Source organism: Bolinopsis microptera, chromosome 5, assembly GCF_026151205.1.
Source record: "Bolinopsis microptera isolate Bmic1 chromosome 5, MBARI_Bmic_1.0, whole genome shotgun sequence".
Lineage (NCBI taxonomy): Eukaryota > Metazoa > Ctenophora > Tentaculata > Lobata > Bolinopsidae > Bolinopsis > Bolinopsis microptera.
In genome coordinates, this window is record NC_087076.1 from 7,804,864 (window position 1) to 7,828,917 (window position 24,054).

Below are 24,054 nucleotides of genomic sequence, written 5' to 3' on the forward strand. Positions count from 1 at the left end.
TTGTAAGGAATATTAGTACACACATTTTTGTACAACCTGAATCGAGCGCTACCTAGTCGAAGTTCAAAAACATTGTGAGTTTCATGAATGCCGTTCCGATCGTGTAGAGTATGCCAGCAAATTTTGTTGACGATAGTTACCAAGCTCAAGAAGGTTTCGATCCTTGCTTTTTACCTGTTTTAATAAAATATGCTGTTTCCACCCTCTAACTTACATTTTGTTCGAGCATTCATCTAGTTTCTACAGTTCATTTAAAGCAGTACTCTTTGGTGTAATCTGCTGCATACGTCTTTTAAATCGCTTAATAAAACTTCGTACCTTTCATCATTTTTGTCGAGTTTGATAGTTAGAAAATGCAAATTTTTCTTGTGAATACTGAATGTCAGCTGGGCCTTCTGTTTTCTTGTGAATACTGAATGTCGGAATTATACATAGAATTATTGCTTTGTTCAAATTATGTAGGCTTTTGTTTTACTGTGTTGTGTCTTGCCCAACTAGTTTAAAGCCCCTAATTATATTATATTAAGTTTTAAATGCTTCTAGAGTATGAACTATGAAACCATGTGACAAAGTTACGCAAAGTGCAAAGGAAAATAAGATATCAGGGAACTCATTTTCAGTTTTGACATCATTTTGTCTGCAATTCAACAGCTCCATCTCGATAGGAGTAGCAGCATTTCTGTAGACAAGTACATTGTTGAAGAAAGTGTCACAACAGAATTATCTTCCTTCAGGAATGATAATATTGTCATGGCTTCTTCTGAATAAAATAGCCGTTGGTTCAAACCATGCTTGCGACCTGCCATTCATTAAGAATGGTCAGTGTGAGAGTGTAGGGGATTACATTCATGTCAAATGTGGTGTTGGTTACAAACTTACTGGTACCAGTCAGATACCCTGTCAACTTCGTGAGTATTGCACTTCATGGCTTTTAAAAACTAAATTTTAATCTATGGTCTTATACAATTCGAATTTTGTACATTAAAATGTCTCTAAAATCTGAGGTGTTAAACTACTTCTAATTTGCAGGAAAAGATAACTATTCCAATCTCCCATCCTGTGAACCTATTCCTTGTCCACTTCCTCTCAGTGCAAAGGACATCATACCAGACTTTGTAGACAACAATGTTTCTTACATCCAGCCAAACCACAAAGTAGAACTAAACTGCAAATCAGATTACATCGCTCCCACACACAATGCAACGTGCATAACAAACAGTACGTTCTCAGAATGGCCTTTACCTGTTTGTCAGACAAGAAGCTGTGTTCATAATGCCATCAAAAATGGCCAGATAACCTCCCAGCATCTTGCCCCAAACACTAAAGTTCTCATTGAATGTGACGAAGGGTTCAAAAGAGATGAAAGACTCAGCGATATAATCTGTATCTCCCACACATTGTTTTCAGAAGACTTGAACGCGGTATGTCAAGCAGTGCCTTGTGCTGCACTTGAAGTTCCCAATGGGTACAGTCTCAGTAATATTACCCAGCCTGGGAAAGAGTTGAGGTACAGATGTGACTCAAATTATGATAAAGACTTGCAACCTGTTTATTGTAAGTCTGGTCACAAATTTTTTGGTGATACTGCGCCGAAGTGTGAGCCCAAGAACTGTTCAGCAAGGAATATTGAGAATGGTGAACTAATGCTGGCCAAGCCGAGGGAAACAGTGAACATACTCTGCAATGACGGTTATGAGATGGAACAGGATATTCAACTGACCTGTATTTCTAACAACGTTTTCTATCCTGAAGAATTGCCCCGCTGTAGAGGTAAACTATTGAGCAAATTTAATAATTAATAAAGAATTTGAGTGAAAAGTTTTTCCTTGTTTCGACTCATATCGAAAGTGAGCAAGGGATCCGTTTGAGCATTTGTAGCGGCTAAACGAACATAATATAATGCTAATTATGTTGAGCTGCAAATTATGGCTTTTTAATCATTTCGATATAACCCCAGAAAAGAGCTGCATACCTCCAAACATTGCAAACGGAGAGAAGATCGACTTTGATAATAGTGAATCCATACGACATGGCTCGTCCATTACAATCAAGTGTGGGACCAACTACAGACAGAGCGGCGCTAGTACCATCTTCTGTAATAAGGGGGAGTACAAGCCCTCAGCTCCTACCTGCGATGGTGGGTGTTTCGTTATCAGTTTCTTATCTGATGTGTAGTACTCGAGGTTGTGTGTAGGTTAAAAATGTTATGAAAATTCTGATCTAAGAATTCTTGAAATCATTATTATATTATCCTTGAAAGGGGTGTTTTATTAAACGATTCTTATCACAGCGATGCCTTGTCACCTGCCTCTCTCAAAGCTGCCCCACGTCCAGTACCTGAATGAGATGCGGGTCTACCCAGAAAAGAAGAACTACGAGCTCAGGGCCGGTTCTGTGATCCAGGTTATCTGCAACGAGTCTTACTCCCTAGACAACCAAACTGTGGTCACTTGTATCTCACAGAACATAATTGATCCTCCACTACTGCCTAAATGTATCCGTGAGTAGTTGATTATTTTGGTTTGTTTTCTGTGTTGTAATTTTCGGAATTGGGTATTGGAGTTATAAATAGTGAGTTGCATATTCAAATTTAACATCGAAATTTTAACATTACAATTGATGTAATAGTATGCACATTATAAATACTACTATAAATATAATACACATTGTTTTGTGAATTTTAACTGGTATTATGACAAACAGTGACATTTATGAAATGTACAAGTTACCCCTAATTTAATAAAACAAAAGGTTTGGCCCAGCCCATTCTCAAAGTAAATTGCGGCATCTCCTCGCAACAATGACCCACTCCAATTATACAGCCCGTCATATTTTCTGACTAGGTGGACACGTAACTAATACTCCACAGACAGCCTAATTGAGAGCCATCTGAAACACACGGATGGTATCTCCAGGAAACACATGTCACCTTATTAACGCGGACCCTTCAAAGATATCGGCTCTTTGTTTTAATTGGCACATCCTGGGTGTGTGCCGGACTGTGCTGCTGTTAACGAGTAACTACTCCTTTTATAGGCCTCAGCTTTAATGTTTATACTTCATGATATATATATAATGTACACACTACTCATTCGTGTGATTTAGTTTATAATTATTTTGAGCCGTGTAGTTGGGATGACAGATGCAATAAAAGAGACACAGAAATACCATTAAACAGTCATAAGATATGAACAATTTATATAACACCAAAGTAAAAACATTCAAACGATGTACATAATATATATACAAATTAGTATCAGTAGCGGTATTTGTCCAACTATAAGGTCAGACAACCATACCGTTCAACACAGTCACTCTTCAGATATAAGAAAATAAATAAGATCTCGCTACCCAAAAGAAGTTGGGGTCATCATCAACCTCTCATCAATCTGGTGTTAAGTTTTTAGCAGTTCAAATCTTAATATCATCCTAAAAGTTGATGTGGAGTCTGAATATCTCTTGTGTTGGGTTGTACTTTAAAACATCTGATTTTGACTAATTTAAACTGCAAATGGTCATCAAAATTAGTCACTGCATCCCCCCAGCCCTCCAACAAGGAACAGAAAATAATGAAGATTAAACAGTCCCAAACAAGAGATTGAACTATAAACACTGACTCCTTTTCTATTCAGTAAATAACTATGATCTCACATGTGAACTCGAATATTTTCCAGTCCCACGAATAATTTCCGAGGTTTTGAGAAATATGCTTCCAGAAGATTCTTCCACTGTTTAGTAGATCTGCGAATGACATTTGGGGTCATAATGATAAATACCACCGGATTTGCTGCTGACAAAAAAGGTGGAATCAGTCCAAAGATTACGAAGAGCATCCCTTGAAAAGAGGGTGTGAATCGTCCGTCCTTGAGCACCACAAGGAATAAAAAGGAGGACAGGCAAGCAAGTGTCATCAGAACATTACCGCTGTTTGTCATGATGATTTTAATTGATGTTCTAGTTTTGTTGTAATGGCGTCGGGGAGCTGATTTTGATAGTTTTTGGGGTGAAGGCTTAAGAAGATGTAGAATTGTCAGGGCGGACACAACAATTGAGACTAACTGTGCTATTACATAGGGCCACTCCGAAAACAGATGGGACAAGATGAAGTACTTCATGGGATGGAAGTATCCCAGGTTTATCACGGAAAGTGTTGTGTAATCGTAGATTGCATTCTTGTCAAAGTACAGCAAACAGTAGATGGCGTAGATGTACGTGATGCTGATGACCGGGAATCCTAGACACACTTTCAGCTTCATTTCCTGGAACGGTCTCACTATCTTGATGTACCTGCACACAACCAGGGTGGCCGTCAAACAGCTGGGAAACACAGCAAATCCCCGGAGTAGCGTGGAGAGAAGCCGATCACTTGTACTGGGGTCATCGTGGTAATCACAAAAGAAGAGGAACCTAAGATCCGGACCACTGTTAATGGGCCCGTACTCTGGCCTGTCCCGACACTTGGTGTCCTCTCTTCTGCCTATCCTAACCACGCTGTTTGTACAGAAAATGAGGGTGGTAAAAAAGTCACAGGCAGCCAGGGTCCGGTACAAACAAGCGGGGACTGACTTGGTGCGCTTGTTGTTGTACAGAAACACAATGGGGTTTAGGATGGAGGAAATTAGGAGGATTGAGATGAACACCACGACTACAAGGTTGTCAGGGAACGAGTCGATACCTTCGCTGAACAGTGCCATTCTTCTGAGGAAATTATACGATAGGTTAGAGGTGTGTGACGAAGGGAGTTTGTGGTATGGCTCTACAAAATTCTGGGCCTCGACACCGAATTCAACGCCGAAAGTTTTTTGAGAAGCTTAGAAATTATGAGGAACGAACATCACCCGTGTCCTACGATTAATCACGCACCAGCAGTGCGCCTGAGGTTTCATCTAATAAGCTAATGAAATGCAACTCCACCATATTATCGAACACTCGTGAAATGAGTTTCAATCTCGTTCTGAAATTTACAGGAAGTGGTCTTTAAATTCGGGACATGTGACTGCATCAAGCCTCTTCAATAAGTAGATTAAAAGCTCGTGTATCAAAATACGCTAAATACTAAAACAAAGTTGTGAATTGTGGCGACACAACATTTGTATCAGATCGTTCTATTGCACGCCAGGCGCCAGCATTAATTATAACAACTTGATTTGATGGAATGCTTGAAAGCAGTCAGGCATATTCAAACTTCAAGAACAAAGAAGTACTTTCAGTAAAATCACAATAAGTTGAATTATCATCAGACTGATTATGATACAATCAGTATTATTCTGTTACAGTGTACCATATGTCTGATTCAATAGTTTAGATAACTACAGCCCGCGACATAATATACTGGTATCCACGTTAAACTCAATACAAATACAACTTCATAGAATGATGATATCAGAAAACAGCCAATATGGGAATTGGATGGGCCATAATGAGCAATATAATCAATAAATGAGTATCATTACAAAGTGTAACACTGTCTAAAATGGGAGGAGGAGGGAAGGAGGGGGAGGAGGAGGAAGAGGATGGGGAAGAGTAGGAGGAGGGGGGAGAAAGAGGGGGGGGGGGGAGGGGGAGTAGGAGTTCGCACGGTGACCTGTGTCTGTTCCACAAACCGTAACAGACCAAGACAAACAGTGTCCTCCCACCAGGACAACTATTAATTCCAATATTACTCTCGTCGTCAAGTTGTAGATTAGCTGAGGTACTTCACCTCTCAGATTCTTCAAAGAACACACAGTATTACCTACTCCTACTACTACTACTACTACTACTATAATTCCGTGTTATGTTGGCCATGCTGCATGTGATGATGAAGATTCTCCGGGAAATGTAATCTAATTATTAATACAACCCGACAGTATTAACAGTGGTATTATCATTATTCCTGGTAGATGATTTCCTGACCAGACAATCTGCTGATTGGCCGCCCCCACGTGTTTACCACGTGTTTACTACAGATTGTGGTGTTTTCTCGGCAATAAACACCAGATAAGGTGTTTGTCAAAATGATCATCATATGATTGTGATTTATTGATAAGTCATATGGTGTTTCTCTAACTGTTTTATCATCTGATTGTGATATTATAATGATAAGGTGTTTACCAAATTATTTAATAATCTGAGGAATAACGTGTCCTCTTGAGACCCTGATAATTCCCACAACTATCTTGTCGACATCAGTTTAACATGATTAGATTAAGCTATAATAGGCGGTGTTTTCCCGTTCACACCAACACCTTATTATCTTATTATCTCATTAGGAGCTCACCAAATTAATATCAGGATCCATATTCCATTTAACACCGTGGAGTTGCAATAAAAACAAGATTGATCAATGATCAGCTACCAAGTCATAAGAGTTGATAATTTTTCTTGAATTATCTGAATTATAGCTGTGACCCTGGGACATAGTTTAATCCGTGTAGTTAGTGAGAATCATGATAGGGCAGGGCTTCTTCAAACACCCAATTAGAGCCATTACCACCACCAGTGCCCAATAATTACATCTAAACATTTGGTCACGTGCTCAGTTAATGTTGAGACGCCTCAGGGCTTGGCAGCATTTTAGACGTGCTCCTCTTGGCCAATTATCCCATATAAGGAAGTAATTAACCTCAGGTCTAAGCTACTCAACATCCTCATCCAATGGCAGCGCCTTTATTAAGTCTATTGTCCAAATTCAAATTGTCCCGCGCAGTGCTGAGCCAATGCTATGTATCACAGTGGGAGGGGGCCGGGGGGGGGGGTCGTTAGAAGTTAGTCGTCGCCCTTTCCCCGGTGTAGACCGCAGCCGTGATGAGAGGGTGTTCGAAGTGGTTAATTAGGTTGGGAAACACTGGTAAAGGCATATGATCAAGAGTGGTGTTGAGTGGGTTGACATGAGACACCTTTCACGGTTGGGGCGGCGGTGTAACTCTTAAACTCTTACTGGTCCCTATAATTGTACTGTTATAATAGTCATCACTTCTGTGAGGTGTACTGTGAGGTGTATAGTGATTAGTGTATATTGTATACATTGTATAGTGAAGGTAAATTTCACTTACTTACAAATTCTCTTTTTTCCCTGGCAATTTGTGTAAACAAAACAAGTTTAACACAATTGATGTCCTGCTTAGCTAGGAGCAGCTCCTTCGATGCTTGCAGAAATTATATACTTTCAGTGGTGGCCACTACTTGCCGGTCAATTAGTTGCATTAAAATTCATGTGTTCAAACAAATCCGGGGCTTTCCAAGAACAATTTTTTAATAAATTCATCTTATTTTAAGAATTACATTAAGAATTTTACTTCAGAACCTGCTTAGAAATTCAAACTTTTCGCTTGCGAGCTGGGCGAGCTGAGATGTTGCATAATTTTTATTGGGCTCCTGGAATACGGCCCTAGTTGTCATAGATACGGCCCTAGTTGTCACAGTTTCAATCTTGGTAGGGCCTAGTAGGGACTTGCAGATTGAGGAATATTGAAATATATCTATCCTTATTTCACCAGACTGGCCTTCAGTATTGTATCATTGTATGTATTAGGTATTTTTAAAATGGCGCCTAACGCCGAGTCATGTCATAAAAAATACAAATTCCTGAGAAATTCTTTAGTTTTCCAAAACTGATGTGGTTCATACTTGGTCTATTTTTGAGCTGTATCATCACGATTTTCAGCTAAACCGCAAGCAGACATCACAGGATGTCATTACTTGTCATGCAAGACACGCATTCCGCGTATTAATGTTCACTGATTACTTGGTAACTTTACTTACTAAAAGTATTTTACTTCGTGCACGCCTATATTACTACTAGGTTATTTCTTCAACACTTCAATCAACCACATAAAAGGGAGCTGAGTAGATTACTAAAATGAAATAATCTTTGTGCTAAGGCGGCTACTCAAAGTTAAGAATAGATCTCAGTCGATGACCGGGCAGGCACAGTACTATGTGGACATTTAGCAGACTCCCAATGAAAGGGCCTCCATAGCTCAGAGAAGCTACATCGCTGGGACCGGTCACCGGTGTGATTTAAAATTTTTGGAGAGATGCTTTTAAAGTATTTATGGAATGCTGACAAATATGTCAAAAGTTCAGAATGAGCGTGACATTATGGTATGATAACGTTCCACACGACTAAGTCCGCTACGTGAACTGTAATGGTTTATCAGTTCATTGCAGGTTGACAAGACTAAATCTGGATCAAGCCAGATAGTTAAAGATTTTAATCCGGTCCGGTTCCTACAGCACCGGATTTTAGCTACGAGATGTCAACATTTTAAGAATTTCTAAAATATGATAATTTTAATAGCCTTTTTAGTTTGAAATACAGTGGAACTTTTTATACATAAAAAACCTTAAAGCTGTTGCAGTCCGGTGCTAAGAAAATATGCTAAAGAGATTAAGAATATAGTAAATTAAGAATATAGTAAACGATACATCTCGTGATCATTACCACTTTCATATTAAGAAATACCTGGAAGTTAAAATTGAGAGAAAACACCAGAATAAAGGTAGAGAAGACTGGTATGACGGAACTGTTTTCAATTATTAAAACTAACTTGTAGGACGCAACCACGACTTTAATTCATTACCGCTGAAAATTATCCAGATCTAGGTGAAAGCTGTTTTAATCATCTATTAATTTCTCAATACCATAGACAGCTTATTAACAATTTATAGAGTAACACGTGTGCCCTAAAATAAATGTCTCAGGGAGTCAGACTGTGAAATTGGGCCACAAAATGTGTCCGGGCTCGGGAAAAGTGGTGGATGATTCCCCGCGATGATTCCCATACAAAATTTCCTAGAATTGTGCGCTGGTACAGGATTAATTAATATAAAAGTTACTAATTTTGATTAAGTTTCATAGTGGAGTACTTAATAATAATAAGTCCATAGCGTAAGAAATCCAGGTGGGCGAGACTGATTGGATGATATTTAACACTTCATCAACTGATGAGGTTTAATCCTTTAACCAAGTTAAATTGAACACGCGATAAGTATAATAATCCTACTAATTTTACTAATTAAACTGTGGTTTTATAATAGCTGGTATTGAAATACTGCTACTGATCCTGAATGACACAGTATAACTATGTGCTCTGTTAACTTGATGAGACGGTCTCTTAAAATTCTAATCATCTAACACATAACTATGTGCTCTGTTCACTTGATGAGACGGTCTCTTAAAATTCTAATCATCTAACACATAACTATGTGCGTCAAACCAGCCTCTTCGGAAGATTCACAAAATACTCGCTGTCTGCAGGATCAAGTGTCTCCCCTAAACTATTAGCAGTAAATGGCCGGGAAGTTATTTAGTTAGCTGTCTGGTCGGTGACAAGACTGTGGAGACAGAGCGAAATGGTCATTTGAAAAAATGGTTGCCGCAAAGATCAAATTGAGTGATATGGGCGTCGCGCCAGCAACTACCAAACGAGCCAATGGATTTAGAAAATAAAGCTCTTGTTGGGAAATTCTATATGGTAAAGAGCTATTCAAGTAAATTACTTGCAATTGTAGCACCGCCAAACGAGCAGCAGGATTCAGAAGATGAGAGAATCTGAGAAATGGTTTGAAAATATAGCACCGCCAAACGAGCAGCAGGATTCAGAAGATGAGAGAATCTGAGAAATGGTTTGAAAATATAGCACATTAAAAAATTCCTTGCAGAACAACTGCTGATTGGTTTCTTACAATAATGTCTTTTTAGAAAACACTTCTTCATTTCATTTTATTTTATGTTTCTCCATGTTGGCCTCGTGGGGGTGCTTGTTGAGCCTGACATAAGATATGGTCATCCAATCAGTGGTCATGATTCCGGACCTCCTCGTATCGCACAGAAAAGCCCTTGCTTGGCGTGCTGGGCGATATGGACGAGCTTCATCAGGTTTTTATCAGGCAGCATATTAGAATCAAATAGACCAGAAAAAAATAATATGGATATAAGAAAATAACTGCTGCTGATCGTTATAGCTACATTTCGTCCTTAATTTTAGAAAACCCACATATTTTATTTGCTTTAAATTGCCATGTATATTGTGTATGGGTTTCAAAATAAATCCGGGTGGCTTTGCCCCCTGACAAAATTCTGCAGCAAAACGATCATTCCTCAATGTTCCAAGATTTCGTTCGTTAAGAACACTGTATTGATCGTAAAATTTAGTCCAAATTGACTCTGTTAACGATCCTGTTCAGTATCACTCACACAAAATCCCCCAGCTTGAAACGTTTAAAATATGGCAACACTTCTGAAAATTCATTTCTTTACGGTTGGAATGGTAATTATGTGGCGAAGGTGCTATAAAAGGAGTCAGAGGACTTCTAACAATAACTATTCGAAAGATCGTAGGGGATAAGAAATAGGGTTTGGATATAATATGAGGTGGCGAAACATTGCAACGGTGAGGACAGAAGTCGACTCCTTCTTAATATATACTGCGCCATCTCTGCGGAGGCGTCTATTTTGCTGCGCGAAACGCCAGTCACGTGATAATTTTTTGCACGCATAGCAACCACTTAACCACTGGCGGGAAAATCTGACTTCTCAACCACTGGAAGTGATTTTGAAGTGAGATCACAGACAGATTCAACTATGGGCGTTTGCTACTGAAATAAATGGCTTATATAGGCCTATATATAACTCTGTTTGACTGTCACACAGATTTATGAACCTTTGAAAAGTAACTTGATCGGCTTCAGGTGTGGTCTCACTGTGTTGTTAAGTAATGTACTTTATCTTCTTTGTTCCAGTATTTGTATTCAATTTGTAGTACATGAAGTGTCGATATAACTGAAATAAACCCCAAGAAAAAAGTTCCTATATTTCACCAAATAGTACAGTCAAATCCGTCCTTATTTGAGCCTTTGTCGGACAAAATTCGCAACAAAGCGATTTTAACGGGATATGGTCGGGACAGGTCCCAGGAATCATTCCAGAAAAGTCCCAAAAAATCTGACTTGAGCAAAATCCACAATTACCACTTTTTTACCACCTTTTTACCACTTTGGTTTTCCGCAAATAAGTCACGTTCTGAATATCTTAGAAGATTCTAGTTTAAAGCAGTGTGTTTAGGAAACAAAGGAGAACAACTTTTTCTTTAACAACTTTTTCAAAAATAAATTATTTAATTAATTAATTAAATAATTAATAAATTTTCAAATATTTAAAAAATATATTTTCATAAAAAATGTTCACAATTAAATTCCACGTATATTGAACTAATTCTTATAAAAAATTTGAAAATTTTCACTTTCAATATTTTGGACTTGTAAAATTCGTAAAGAATAACTAAACCACTATTTACCACTTTTTACCACATAGGATCTCCGCTAATAAAACGACTTCTGAATGTCGTAGAAGGTTCTAGATTGAACCGATGTGTTCAAAATATAAAAGAGAACAACTTTTATTCGCCAACCTTTGGATTAGATAATTAATCGATTAATTAATTAGATGATAAGTAAATTTTTAAAAATTTCAAAAATATAATTTTTTTACCAAAAATCTTTGCCGTGACGTAAAACGTAAAATGAATTTACTTGAATAATAGAACAAACACCGTCACATAGATTAGATAACAGATAAAAAGAGATGCAGATAAATGGAATAAACGGTAAAATATCCAAATTTGTACGATACTATTATATTATAGATAATAACTATTTACACATCATCTCTCGACTTAGTGTTGTGCTTTTAAACTAGATTGTTAAACTGGTTCGTTTGGAAGCGTAAGCTTCAATATTTAATTTAAGGAATGAATCCTGGCATCACCAACCAGCGATGGAAAGTCTATCAGCTCCAACCCGATCCACACCCCTTTCTTCACCTTGACGGAAACCCACCTCAAGTCGTATCACTTAGATGCGGAGGTTCACATCCCAGGTTATACCGGCTACCGAGCGGAGCGTACCAGTCGAGCTTGTGGCGGAGCCGCTACCTATCTCCACAACTCCATCACAGAAGAAGAAACAAAGTCCTTCTCAAACTCCTACTGTGAACTTGTCGCCATCTACAGTAAAGAAGCTAACATCGTGATAGCGGGCATTTACCGGCCCCCTTCAGCTCCTTTTGACAAGTTTGATGAATGCCTCTCTACCCTCCAACAGTTCATCAACGGAATTCAACGCACCCCTGTACTGCACATTACAGGAGACTTCAACCTACCCTTTATCAACTGGACGAATTCTTCTATCGACTCAGGATGCAGTATTTCCCTTTCAGACCGACAATCAGCCCTAGCACTTCTGAACTTCAATGAAGAATGCCTGCTCCAACAAGAAGTCCTCGAGCCAACTCGCAAGAACAACATCTTAGATCTCGTTTTCTCAAACGACTCTGACTCGATCCATAGTATCTCTGTTACCAAGACAGAGTTATCAGATCATGACATTGTGAGCTGCACTCTCCTCAATCCTGAACTCCTCCTCCCCTCGCAGACTCCGGAACGGCCAGTCTTCACCCCCTCCTGCCTCCTTGATGACATTAACTTCAACTCAGCATACTGGGATGCCATTAATGCAGAACTGGTAGAAGTAGACTGGGCTTCTATCACTGACCCAAGCAACGATCAGGATACAGCTTGGACATTGTTTGAAGACAAGGTAGCGTTCATATGCTCTAAGCACGCTCCCTCGCACAGCAGAAACATCCAAGTGTCATCACAATCCTCCATTCCCAAGCCCAGAAGAGAACTTATTCGTAAGATGTAGCGAGCATGATGCTCCTGTACAAATCCTACGTACGATCTCATCTGGAATACTGCTGTCCTCTGTGGTCTCCTCACATGCAGTGCGAAATTATTAAACTCGAAGCAGTTCAACGATCCTTCACTGCTAAAATCCAGGGTCTTGGAAATCTCAACTACTGGGAACACCTCCGTCGCCTGTCTATGTACTCCCTTCAAAGGCGTCGTGAGAGATACACTATCATCCTAGTTTGGAAGATCTATAACAATCTTACTCCAAACAGTATGAACATCAACTTCCGCGAGACCTCACGATACGGAACTACGTGTATACGACCACTAGGGTCCTCCAAGTACACTAGTGTCAATAACCTGAGGTTCAACTCCTTTGCCTCTAGAGCCTCTGTAGTCTGTACTGTACAACGTGGTCCCTCCTAGCATCAAGTCCCTCCTAACCTTGACCGCTTTCAAACCTGCTCTTGATGCTTTCCTCAATGAATTCCCTGACACTCCACCATTCAACACCTGGGTACACTGGACAGAACAAGAACTCAATGCTGGAGTGGGCCGGTGGCACGTGCCTCTGACGCGCTACTACTTGGCGGTGGATATGCAAGACATTCTTGGCCTGGTAGCACTCTAGCTCGGAACCCAACCCAAGTAAGTAAGTAATAATAAAGGGCCTTTAGTAGGAGTGCATACGCTAGGGTATTGTTTCTCCGTAGCTTAGTGCACTAGATTCCCACTATAGGGATCGTGCACAAAGCCCAATTACGGTATCGTAGCACCCTGTCGCATGATTAGCGATTAGGTAATCATTGATTACCCAATCAATTTCGCTAACGAGATAAACGAATTACTTGATGACTTCGTCATTTTCAGTCTGTTTCGCGCCAATATCTTTTCAGAATTCAGATCATATTCCGAATGTAATGGCCTATTGCAATGTGCAGTTAACAGCATGTTCGCAAACACGATTATGTTGATTACAAGACTCAACGTATGTGTATTAACTCACGGCACCCCCACTCCCCCTAAACTTGGAGGATATTTTGATTTCTAAATGGTATTTAACGACCACGTTCATTCAAAACATCAGTTGCAACTGTTTAAAGTCAGGTTGTGGCAATGCTTGTTCATGCAGAAAAGCAGGAATACATTGTGGATCAACCTGCCTCAAATGTCAGGACAATTGCACCAATGTGCCAGCTGAGGACTCATAAGTATCTAGTATATATTGGTTATATAAAGTGCTGCTTCGATTTTCCAATCAATTTGATGAAAAATTGTTAATTATTCGTGTTATGCAATTTTAAAATATTTTGATCGAAAATAATTTTTATAATTTTTGAATATTTGTTAAATAATTGATTAACTGATTAATTAATTATCTAATCCAAAGGTTGGCGAATAAAAGTTGTTCTCTCTTATGTTATTAACACATCGGTTCAATCTACAACCTTCTACGACATTCAGAAGTCGTTTTATTAGCGGAGATCCAATGTGGTAAAAAGTGGTTATTCTTTACAAATTTCGAAAATTTTACAAGTCCAAAATATTGAAAGTGAAAATTTTCAAAAGTTTTATGAAAATTAGTTCATTGTACGTGTAATTTAATTGTGAACATTTTTTATGAAAATATATTTTTTAAATATTTGAAAATTTATTAATTATTTAATTAATTAATTAAATAATTTATTTTTGAAAAAGTTGTTAAAGAAAAAGTTGTTCTCCTTTGTTTCCTTAACACACTGCTTTAAACTAGAATCTTCTAGGATATTCAGAACGTGACTTGTTTGCGGAAAACCAAAGTGGTAAAAAGGTGGTAAAAAAGTGGTAATTGTGGATTTTGCTCAAGTCAGATTTTTTGGGACTTTTCTGGAATGATTCCTGGAACCTGTCCCGACCATATCCCGTTAAAATCGCTTTGTTGCGAATTTTGTCCGACAAAAAGACGGATTTGACTGTACTAAAAATCAATGTCTATAAAAATCGTGCCCAAACCACAGATCACATGTTAAAATGTACAGTAAAAGTATTTAAAGATTGAGATCCAAGCTGACCTGGTGTCAGTAGTTGGGACGCACATTACACCACGTTCCTTATTAGTTGTGGCCCCCACAACAATTAATTGTACTGCAAGCAAGCCAGCTTCCTGGTTACCTGCTATATAATGTACGGGACTACTTGTAAGGGGGATTTTTCTAGGGTAAAATTTAGAAGTGGTCGTGGGGTATCCGACATTGTTCCTAGTGGATATACGTGGAAACAATCTCTAGGTACCGACCACAAACTCTAAATATAGATATTAGCACAAAACTGTATTTCAGCTGTTAATTGCAACGAGAAGCCAAATATTGTGAACGGTATGGTAACGTCAGAGTTTCCTTTGAGTCCGAACAGAACGTTAACGATACAGTGCAATGCTGGATACAAGCTTTCTCACCAGATCACTCCTAAGTGTTTCAGTAAAAGAACCTTCGTCCCACCCCTTCCCGAGTGTTTACGTGAGTCTCCTGTTCATTTCTAAACTTGTTCGAATATCTTATTGTTTTAAATATATTGGTGTAGTAGTTCGTAAACTGTGCCAAAAAGTTTGGCACGCCACTCAGAAATTGGGCATTACTTCAAGTTAGTCGAGTTGATGAATCCAGATTTTTGGAACATTTTTGGAACATGTGCCAAAATTGTGCCAAAAGTGTGCCATGCATTTATTTGCCCTAATAAGCTCTAAATAGTGCCAAAAATAATTGTAAATGATGGATATAGTTGCAAGCTAGGTCTAAGGGCCATCGAAAGTAGCATAACATTACCCAGGTTCATGGAATGAACGAAAATGAACAAAAATGAATATTGTCCTAAAAATGCTCAGAACGGTTTAAAATTGGTCGGAAAGTGTTTATATTGTTCCTAGGACCACTCAAACCAAGTTTGGGAATCACTGCATGTCTAGAACCGATGTTACCTATGTTCCAAAATGTTCCAATTTTGTCACAATAATCCTCCTGAGAATCCAGATTTTTGGAACATGGGCACATCGAAGTATTGGCTGTATTTAAGTGCTGGGAAGCCTCAATTCGGTTTTCTAAGATGGATATAGGTAAAAACTAGGCCTAAGAGCCATCAAAACTCAAATAACATTACCCAGGTTCATGGAATGAACGAAAATGAACAAAAATGAATATTGTCCTAAAAATGCTCAGAACGGTTTAAAATTGGTCGGAAAGTGTTTATATTAGTCCTAGGACCACTCAAACCAAGTTTGGGAATCACTGCATGTCTAGAACCGATGTTACCAATGTTCCAAAATGTTCCAATTTTGGCACAATAATCCTCCTGAGAATCCAGATTTTTGGAACATGGGCACATCGAAGTATTGGCTGTATTTAAGTGCTGGGAAGCCTCAATTCGGTTTTCTAAGATGGATATAGGTAAAAACTAGGCCTAAGAGCCATCAAAACTCAAACAACATTACCCAGGTTCATGGAATGAACGAAAATGAACAAAAATGAATATTGTCCTAAAAATGCTCAGAACGGTTTAAAATTGGTCGGAAAGTGTTTATATTGTTCCTAGGATCACTCAAACCAAGTTTGGGAATCACTGCATGTCTAGAACCGATGTTACCTATGTTCCAAAATGTTCCAATTTTGTCACAATAATCCTCCTGAGAATCCAGATTTTTGGAACATGGGCACATCGAAGTATTGGCTGTATTTAAGTGCTGGGAAGCCTCAATTCGGTTTTCTAAGATGGATATAGGTAAAAACTAGGCCTAAGAGCCATCAAAACTCAAATAACATTACCCAGGTTCATGGAATGAACGAAAATGAACAAAAATGAATATTGTCCTAAAAATGCTCAGAACGGTTTAAAATTGGTCGGAAAGTGTTTATATTAGTCCTAGGACCACTCAAACCAAGTTTGGGAATCACTGCATGTCTAGAACCGATGTTACCAATGTTCCAAAATGTTCCAATTTTGGCACAATAATCCTCCTGAGAATCCAGATTTTTGGAACATGGGCACATCGAAGTATTGGCTGTATTTAAGTGCTGGGAAGCCTCAATTCGGTTTTCTAAGATGGATATAGGTAAAAACTAGGCCTAAGAGCCATCAAAACTCAAATAACATTACCCAGGTTCATGGAATGAACGAAAATGAACAAAAATGAATATTGTCCTAAAAATGCTCAGAACGGTTTAAAATTGGTCGGAAAGTGTTTATATTAGTCCTAGGACCACTCAAACCAAGTTTGGGAATCACTGCATGTCTAGAACCGATGTTACCAATGTTCCAAAATGTTCCAATTTTGGCACAATAATCCTCCTGAGAATCCAGATTTTTGGAACATGGGCACATCGAAGTATTGGCTGTATTTAAGTGCTGGGAAGCCTCAATTCGGTTTTCTAAGATGGATATAGGTAAAAACTAGGCCTAAGAGCCATCAAAACTCAAATAACATTACCCAGGTTCATGGAATGAACGAAAATGAACAAAAATGAATATTGTCCTAAAAATGCTCAGACAGAACGGTTTAAAATTGGTCGGAAAGTGTTTATATTAGTCCTAGGACCACTCAAACCAAGTTTGGGAATCACTGCATGTCTAGAACCGATGTTACCAATGTTCCAAAATGTTCCAATTTTGTCACAATAATCCTCCTGAGAATCCAGATTTTTGGAACATGGGCACATCGAAGTATTGGCTGTATTTAAGTGCTGGGAAGCCTCAATTCGGTTTTCTAAGATGGATATAGGTAAAAACTAGGCCTAAGAGCCATCAAAACTCAAACAACATTACCCAGGTTCATGGAATGAACGAAAATGAACAAAAATGAATATTGTCCTAAAAATGCTCAGAACGGTTTAAAATTGGTCGGAAAGTGTTTATATTAGTCCTAGGACCACTCAAACCAAGTTTGGGAATCACTGCATGTCTAGAACCGATGTTACCAATGTTCCAAAATGTTCCAATTCGAGTGGTCTTAGGACCAATACAAACACTTTCCGACCAATTTTAAACCGCTCTGAGCAATTCCAAAGAGTTTACGAAAGAGTCATAAGGCCAATCAACAGACTATTCATTTACTGTACTGTTAAGATGGTTCGGTATTCTGCACCCCTCGTATCGGTTCTGGGCATGCAGTGATTCCATAAACAGTCAGACAGTCACACAATGTACACCCTATATTTAGATCACATCAGTTTCATTTGTATCACATCACTTCGTGTAATAGATGTGTGGAAGCAAATAAAGATGTGATCTGAATAAGGTGATCCGAGCGTAGCAAGGTTATCCGATCTTATTTGGTGTGATCGGATGTAGAGGCGTAAGATCAGATCAGGTCATCAGCAATAGGATTAACTTAGCAAGCTTGTTAATGAATAAGAAGAGAATAAATAGATAATTAAGTTATACAAATCATTTTCCCTCTCTGTTAACCACAACAACTACAACGACAATGAATCCCTTCACTAAATTGATGAGCCTACCTCTTTATCTACCAGTTCAAAGAAGCACCAGCAGTCCACCTCACTCAACCAACCCCTTCACCAGCAATCTTCATCCCTCAACCAACTTATTCACCACCAGCCTACCTAACGCAACCAACCCCTTCACCAGCAACCTACCTCGCTCAACCAACCCTTTCACCCGCAACCTTCATCCCTCAACGAACAAATACATCAATATATTGGGGGACTATTAAAACCAAAATAGTTGCTCAATAAAATAATTTCTGCCTTCTCTTGGAGGTACGTGTGCTAATTGTACATAATTCTGAATGCAACTTTAAGACTCTGTTGGACGAAAATATTGACTCTTTGCCACCATTTTCTTACCATTCTGAGCGCTTTAAGGAAAATTTTCATTTTTGTTTCATTTTCGTTCATTCCATGAACCTGGGTAATGTTATTTGAGTTTTGATGGCTCTTAGGCCTATTTTTTACCTATATCCATCTTAGAAAACCGAATTGAGGCTTCCCAGCACTTAAATACAGCCAATACTTCGATGTGCCCATGTTCCAAAAATCTGGATTCTCAGGAGGATTATTGTGACAAAATTGGAACATTTTGGAACATTGGTAACATCGGTTCTAGACATGCAGTGATTCCCAAACTTGGTTTGAGTGGTCCTAGGACTAATATAAACACTTTCCGACCAATTTTAAACCGTTCTGTCTGAGCATTTTTAGGACAATATTCATTTTTGTTCATTTTCGTTCATTCCACGAACCTGGGTAATGTTATTTGAGTTTTGATGGCTCTTAGGCCTAGTTTTTACCTATATCCATCTTAGAAAACCGAATTGAGGCTTCCCAGCACTTAAATACAGCCAATACTTCGATGTGCCCATGTTCCAAAAATCTGGATTCTCAGGAGGATTATTGTGCCAAAATTGGAACATTTTGGAACATAGGTAACATCGGTTCTAGACATGCAGTGATTCCCAAACTTGGTTTGAGTGGTCCTAGGACTAATATAAACACTTTCCGACCAATTTTAAACCGCTCTGAGCATTTTTAGGACAATATTCATTTTTGTTCATTTTCGTTCATTCCATGAACCTGGGTAATGTTATTTGAGTTTTGATGGCTCTTAGGCCTAGTTTTTACCTATATCCATCTTAGAAAACCGAATTGAGGCTTCCCAGCACTTAAATACAGCCAATACTTCGATGTGCCCATGTTCCAAAAATCTGGATTCTCAGGAGGATTATTGTGCCAAAATTGGAACATTTTGGAACATTGGTAACATCGGTTCTAGACATGCAGTGATTCCCAAACTTGGTTTGAGTGGTCCTAGGACCAATGTAAACACTTTCCGACCCATTTTAAACCATTCTGAGCACTTTGAGAAGAATGTTCATTTTCGTTCATTTCTGGTCATTCCATGGGTAATTTTATACGACTTTTGATGGCTCCTAGGCCTAGCTTACGGCTATATCCATTTTAGAAAACCGAACTGAGCCTTCCCAGCACTCAAATACGGCCAATACTGCGATGTGCCCATGTTCCAAATTTATGGATTCATCTACTGGGTTAGTCAGGCGCACACTCCATACGAAATAAATATAATTTGTAACGCGCGTGATAAATGTGGAAAACAATGCGCGGCATATTCAAAAGCAAAATTTTACTCGATAGAAAAGATCAAGTTATTAGTTAACCCACTTTTTACAGATATCTCGAACCTTTCCAACACAACATATGCTTACCTAGCCTCTTTGACACCAACATTTTCAGCTCTACCATGCCCGGAGTTTGAGATACAGAATGGGACAGTCCGGCACTCTGGAGGTACGATACAGCCGGGTCAAAGTGTCTTGGTGTCATGTGATGTGAACTTTGAGTTGATTGGTTCTGCTAGAGTCACGTGCACAGCAGGGGAAAGGACCTCGACCAAGCCCACGTGTAAACGTAAGTGTGGAGTTTATTCAGTGTTATAGTCGTGCGTTTTTATGCGATTTCAGTGACCTATGGTGGTTTATGGACTTAAACGAAGTTGGGATGATACTAGAAATTCGATATTAGCAAGTTTGTTAATATCACACTAATCACTACAGTCTACAGTAATTTGTGTAGTAAAGTACTAAAGGACAAGAAAACTCGCATTTTAAACATAATTTTCCTGGAATGTTTGACTTAATTTGTTTCGCCCCATTAGTCTAAGACCTCTGCGAGAAATACATATATATTGAATACAAGCTACCAATTAATTTTAATTGGAACTATTTTGCTTATGTTATTTTTCTTCAATGAGCAGGAGATTGGGTTGCTTCAGGTTTAACCTTGAGTCCTTGAGTGTTGGCGTATTATATCAGGACACAATTGTTTAGCCACTAGTTGCATCATGTAATTCTTAAAGTTTTGGTTGGTTACCAAATAGATTATTGGGTTGGACCACAGTTGTAGGAAAGTGATGAAAACGATGACTCGCATCTTTAGCTCTCTGTACCGATCAACTATGATGGCTGACCGATCGACATCATAGTTAACCAAAATAAACACAAAATAAGGCAGCATCGAGAGTAGGAAGGAAGCCGTTACCATGACAACAATCAGAAAATTCCAAATATTAACAGATCTGTTGGATTTCTTCAGCGCGTAGGTTACAAGAATCGTGTTTAAGGTACACATACTTAGACAGGGCAGTAGTTGGATTATACTCACCAGAAGTAATGCTGAAATAGGAGCGCCGGTGATGTTGAACGACTTTTTGAATGACACACATTGGCATCTGGAAGGCGAAAATTGCACGATAAACTCATGTTTGATAGTGTACTTGAAGAATTGGAAAGCTGGAATGATCATAACTGAGACAGCTGTCACTATGGTAACCAACCTTTGTTGAGTTTTGGAAGTGTTCATGAAGCGCAGTGGAAACAAACATCTCAACATCTTATTCAAGCTGAGAGCATTTATCAAGATCGCACTGGCGACAATACTGCAGTTGTTGTAAAACATCGATGTAGTGCAGAAGGTATCACCCAGGATCCACTGATCGTTGGCGTGAAGAGATACGATAACTGGAACCAAGACTAGAATCGAATTGATCAGATCTGAGACTGCCAAGTTTTGTATGATCCACACGGAAAGTTTGTCTAATTTGATTGCTTTGTGTTTGACTGTGGAGTAGATCACAAGACTGTTACCAAGAACACCAAAGATGAAAGATAAGTGACACCATACTTGTGATAGTATGTTTTCTAATGTCATGCCTGAAAATGATGAACTTTATGGTCTTTTTCAACCAAATTAAAGCGAAATTTTACTAGGAGTAATTTTCGCCGATTGAATTTATTTAAATATTAATTTATATATATTGTCTGTACTGAGGTAAATAAAAAATTATATCGTTATGTTTCGTGTTACCCTATTTCTAACAATCAGTTCCTTAAGGTTGGTAATATCAAAACCTTTAAACGAACATATGAAGACACACCTAGCGACCTGATAAAAGCAACGAAACGGAACGTGAACTTCGAAGTCTAACGGAATATCGCCAAACAAAGCATCTAAGCTGATAATTTTAGAGCCATTGTTCGAGCTCAAATTTACACCCCCTGGACTTACCTGGGGACCCCAGGCTTAGTATTTATATAACACACTGAATGAAGAGGCTGTGCGCTGTCCAGTCATCCCTGCACTAAATTGTCATTTACCCCCAAGTTAACCGTTGTTAGAGTGCTTTCAGTGGTGGTTAAAATGCTCTTGTATTGTCAAACTGAATTTGTGTACCCTTATATAAAATTAGACTAAATACACTCACTGTTGACAATGTTACAATTAAAGTAAGTAGATTTCATAACGACTTACGACATGCTACATATTCATATTCATACCCGGAAGTTGAGTTAATTAAATTCAAACTAGTTATCGACACCAAAAATGTAACGAAGAATTTTGATTCAAAATCTTAGCATTTTCAAAAAATACATATAATATAATCACGATCACGAGTTAATTAGTTAAACGAACTGGAAGCAAGTGCCAAAACAGTTAGCGTGGAACTGACGTGTTTACTGTTCGCCACACATCCATGTTAGTGCGTACCAACACGTGATCAGTGCATACCAACACGTGATCAGAACATACCAACACGTGATCAGTGCATACCGACGCGTGATCAGTGCATACCAACACGTGATCAGTGCATACCGACACGTGATCAGTGCATACCAACACGTGATCAGTGCATACCGACACGTGATCAGTGCATACCAACACGTGATCAGTGCATACCGACACGTGATCAGTGCATACCAACACGTGATCAGTGCATACCAACACGTGATCAGTGCATACCAACACGTGATCAGTGCATACCGACACGTGATCAGTGCATACCAACACGTGATCAGTGCATACCAACACGTGATTAGTGCATACCAACAGGTGATCAGTGCATACCAACACGTGATCAGTGCATACCAACACGTGATCACCAAGTACCAACACGTAATCACCAAATATTCTTTCAGCGCGGAACTGCACAGGGTTTACAATAACACACGGAGAGGTAGTGTCCGCTGGTCCGGAACGGAAGATGCAGGTCCGGTGTGATGAGGGATACCAGCTGGTGGGCAGGTTGATGATCTGTTTGGCTGGCAGGGCCAGGTCCGGCGATACTCCCACCTGTTCGCGTGAGTGTCTTGTTCGCGTGAGTGTCTTGTTCGCGTGAGTGTCTTGTTCGCGTGAGTGTCTTGTTCACGTGAGCGTCTTGTTCGCGTGAGTGTCTTGTTCGCGTGAGTGTCTTGTTCGCGTGAGTGTTTTGTTCGCGTGAGTGTCTTGTTCGCGTGAGTGTCTTGTTCGCGTGAGTGTCGTGTTCGCGTGAGTGTCTTGTTCGCGTGAGTGTCTTGTTCACGTGAGTGTCTTGTTCACGTGAGTGCCTTGTTCGCGTGAGTGTCTTGTTCACGTGAGTGTCTTGTTCGCGTGAGTGTCTTGTTCGCGTGAGTGTCGTGTTCGCGTGAGTGTCTTGTTCGCGTGAGTGTCTTGTTCACGTGAGCGTCTTGTTCGCGTGAGTGTCTTGTTCGCGTGAGTGTCTTGTTCGCGTGAGTGTCTTGTTCGCGTGAGTGTCTTGTTCACGTGAGCGTCTTGTTCGCGTGAGTGTCTTGTTCGCGTAAGTGTCTTGTTCACGTGAGTGTCTTGTTCGCGTGAGTGTCTTGTTCGCGTGAGTGTCTTATTCGCGTGAGTGTCTTGTTCGCGTGAGTGTCTTGTTCACGTGAGTGTCTTATTCGCGTGAGTGTCTTGTTCGCGTGAGTGTCTTGTTCACGTGAGTGTCTTGTTCGCGTGAGTTTCTTGTTTTAAGTTATGTTTGGGTTGATGTCGTTCTATTTTTGGCGGCAGGATGAAATTAGTTGGAAATTCAGAAACAAAAGTTATATTTTATTGAAATTATAATTATCCAGCCCAGCCATGTGCTGGTCAGCACGTGGACCACGGAACGGTAACACCAGGAACTAGCGTGGAACCAGGAGAGAGGGTTAGGGTGTCATGTGACCGAGACTATTACCCCTCCCACTCTTACCACGTCACATGTGTTACTGAGAACACGTTCTTTCAGCAACTACCGCGGTGTTTACGTGAGTTTACATCAAATTTTTTTGGAAATTTTGTGCTTTCCTAATTTAGTGGACCCAAGTTCAGAAATAAATTTACAAATTTTGAAGGTAAGATTCCAGTTGCAGTTCCATGTATGTAATTTTTCGTTTTGTTTTCAGCCAGTAACTGTGCAGTTGGGGCTGTCGAGAACTCCACAAATCTACACATTAGAAGTTATAAGCCAGGTAGATGCAGATATTATCCGTCTCTTCTATTCAGGATATAGTTTTCAACCTATCCTTCACCTCTTTTGACCACTGGTACTACCACTTACCACTCTCTAAATT

General features: G+C 39.3%; 2 protein-coding genes across 2 annotated transcripts in view; one reads left to right on the plus strand and one right to left on the minus strand.

The window, feature by feature from the left end:
* LOC134816001 (3-hydroxyisobutyryl-CoA hydrolase, mitochondrial-like) overlaps positions 1-24,054 on the minus strand; it is a 42,069-nt gene that overhangs the window by 7,538 nt on the left and 10,477 nt on the right. The window lies entirely within an intron of this gene.
* On the plus strand, positions 678-23,993 carry LOC134815408 (sushi, von Willebrand factor type A, EGF and pentraxin domain-containing protein 1-like). The gene is made up of 9 exons (XM_063823942.1): positions 678-908; positions 1,030-1,770; positions 1,958-2,137; positions 2,291-2,500; positions 14,993-15,169; positions 19,910-20,083; positions 22,648-22,809; positions 23,575-23,748; positions 23,887-23,993. The coding sequence occupies exons 1-9, from the start codon at positions 737-739 to the stop codon at positions 23,991-23,993; spliced, it is 2,097 nt and encodes a 698-aa protein (XP_063680012.1). The 5' UTR covers positions 678-736.

Bases quoted from the DNA above. Each gene is read 5' to 3' on its own strand.
- LOC134815408 (XM_063823942.1), top strand. From the start codon at position 737: ATGATAATATTGTCATGGCTTCTTCTGAATAAAATAGCCGTTGGTTCA. The intron at 20,084-22,647 runs GTAAGTGTGGAG...ATATTCTTTCAG, and splicing joins GACCAAGCCCACGTGTAAAC to CGCGGAACTGCACAGGGTTT. The intron at 22,810-23,574 runs GTGAGTGTCTTG...ATAATTATCCAG, and splicing joins CGATACTCCCACCTGTTCGC to CCCAGCCATGTGCTGGTCAG.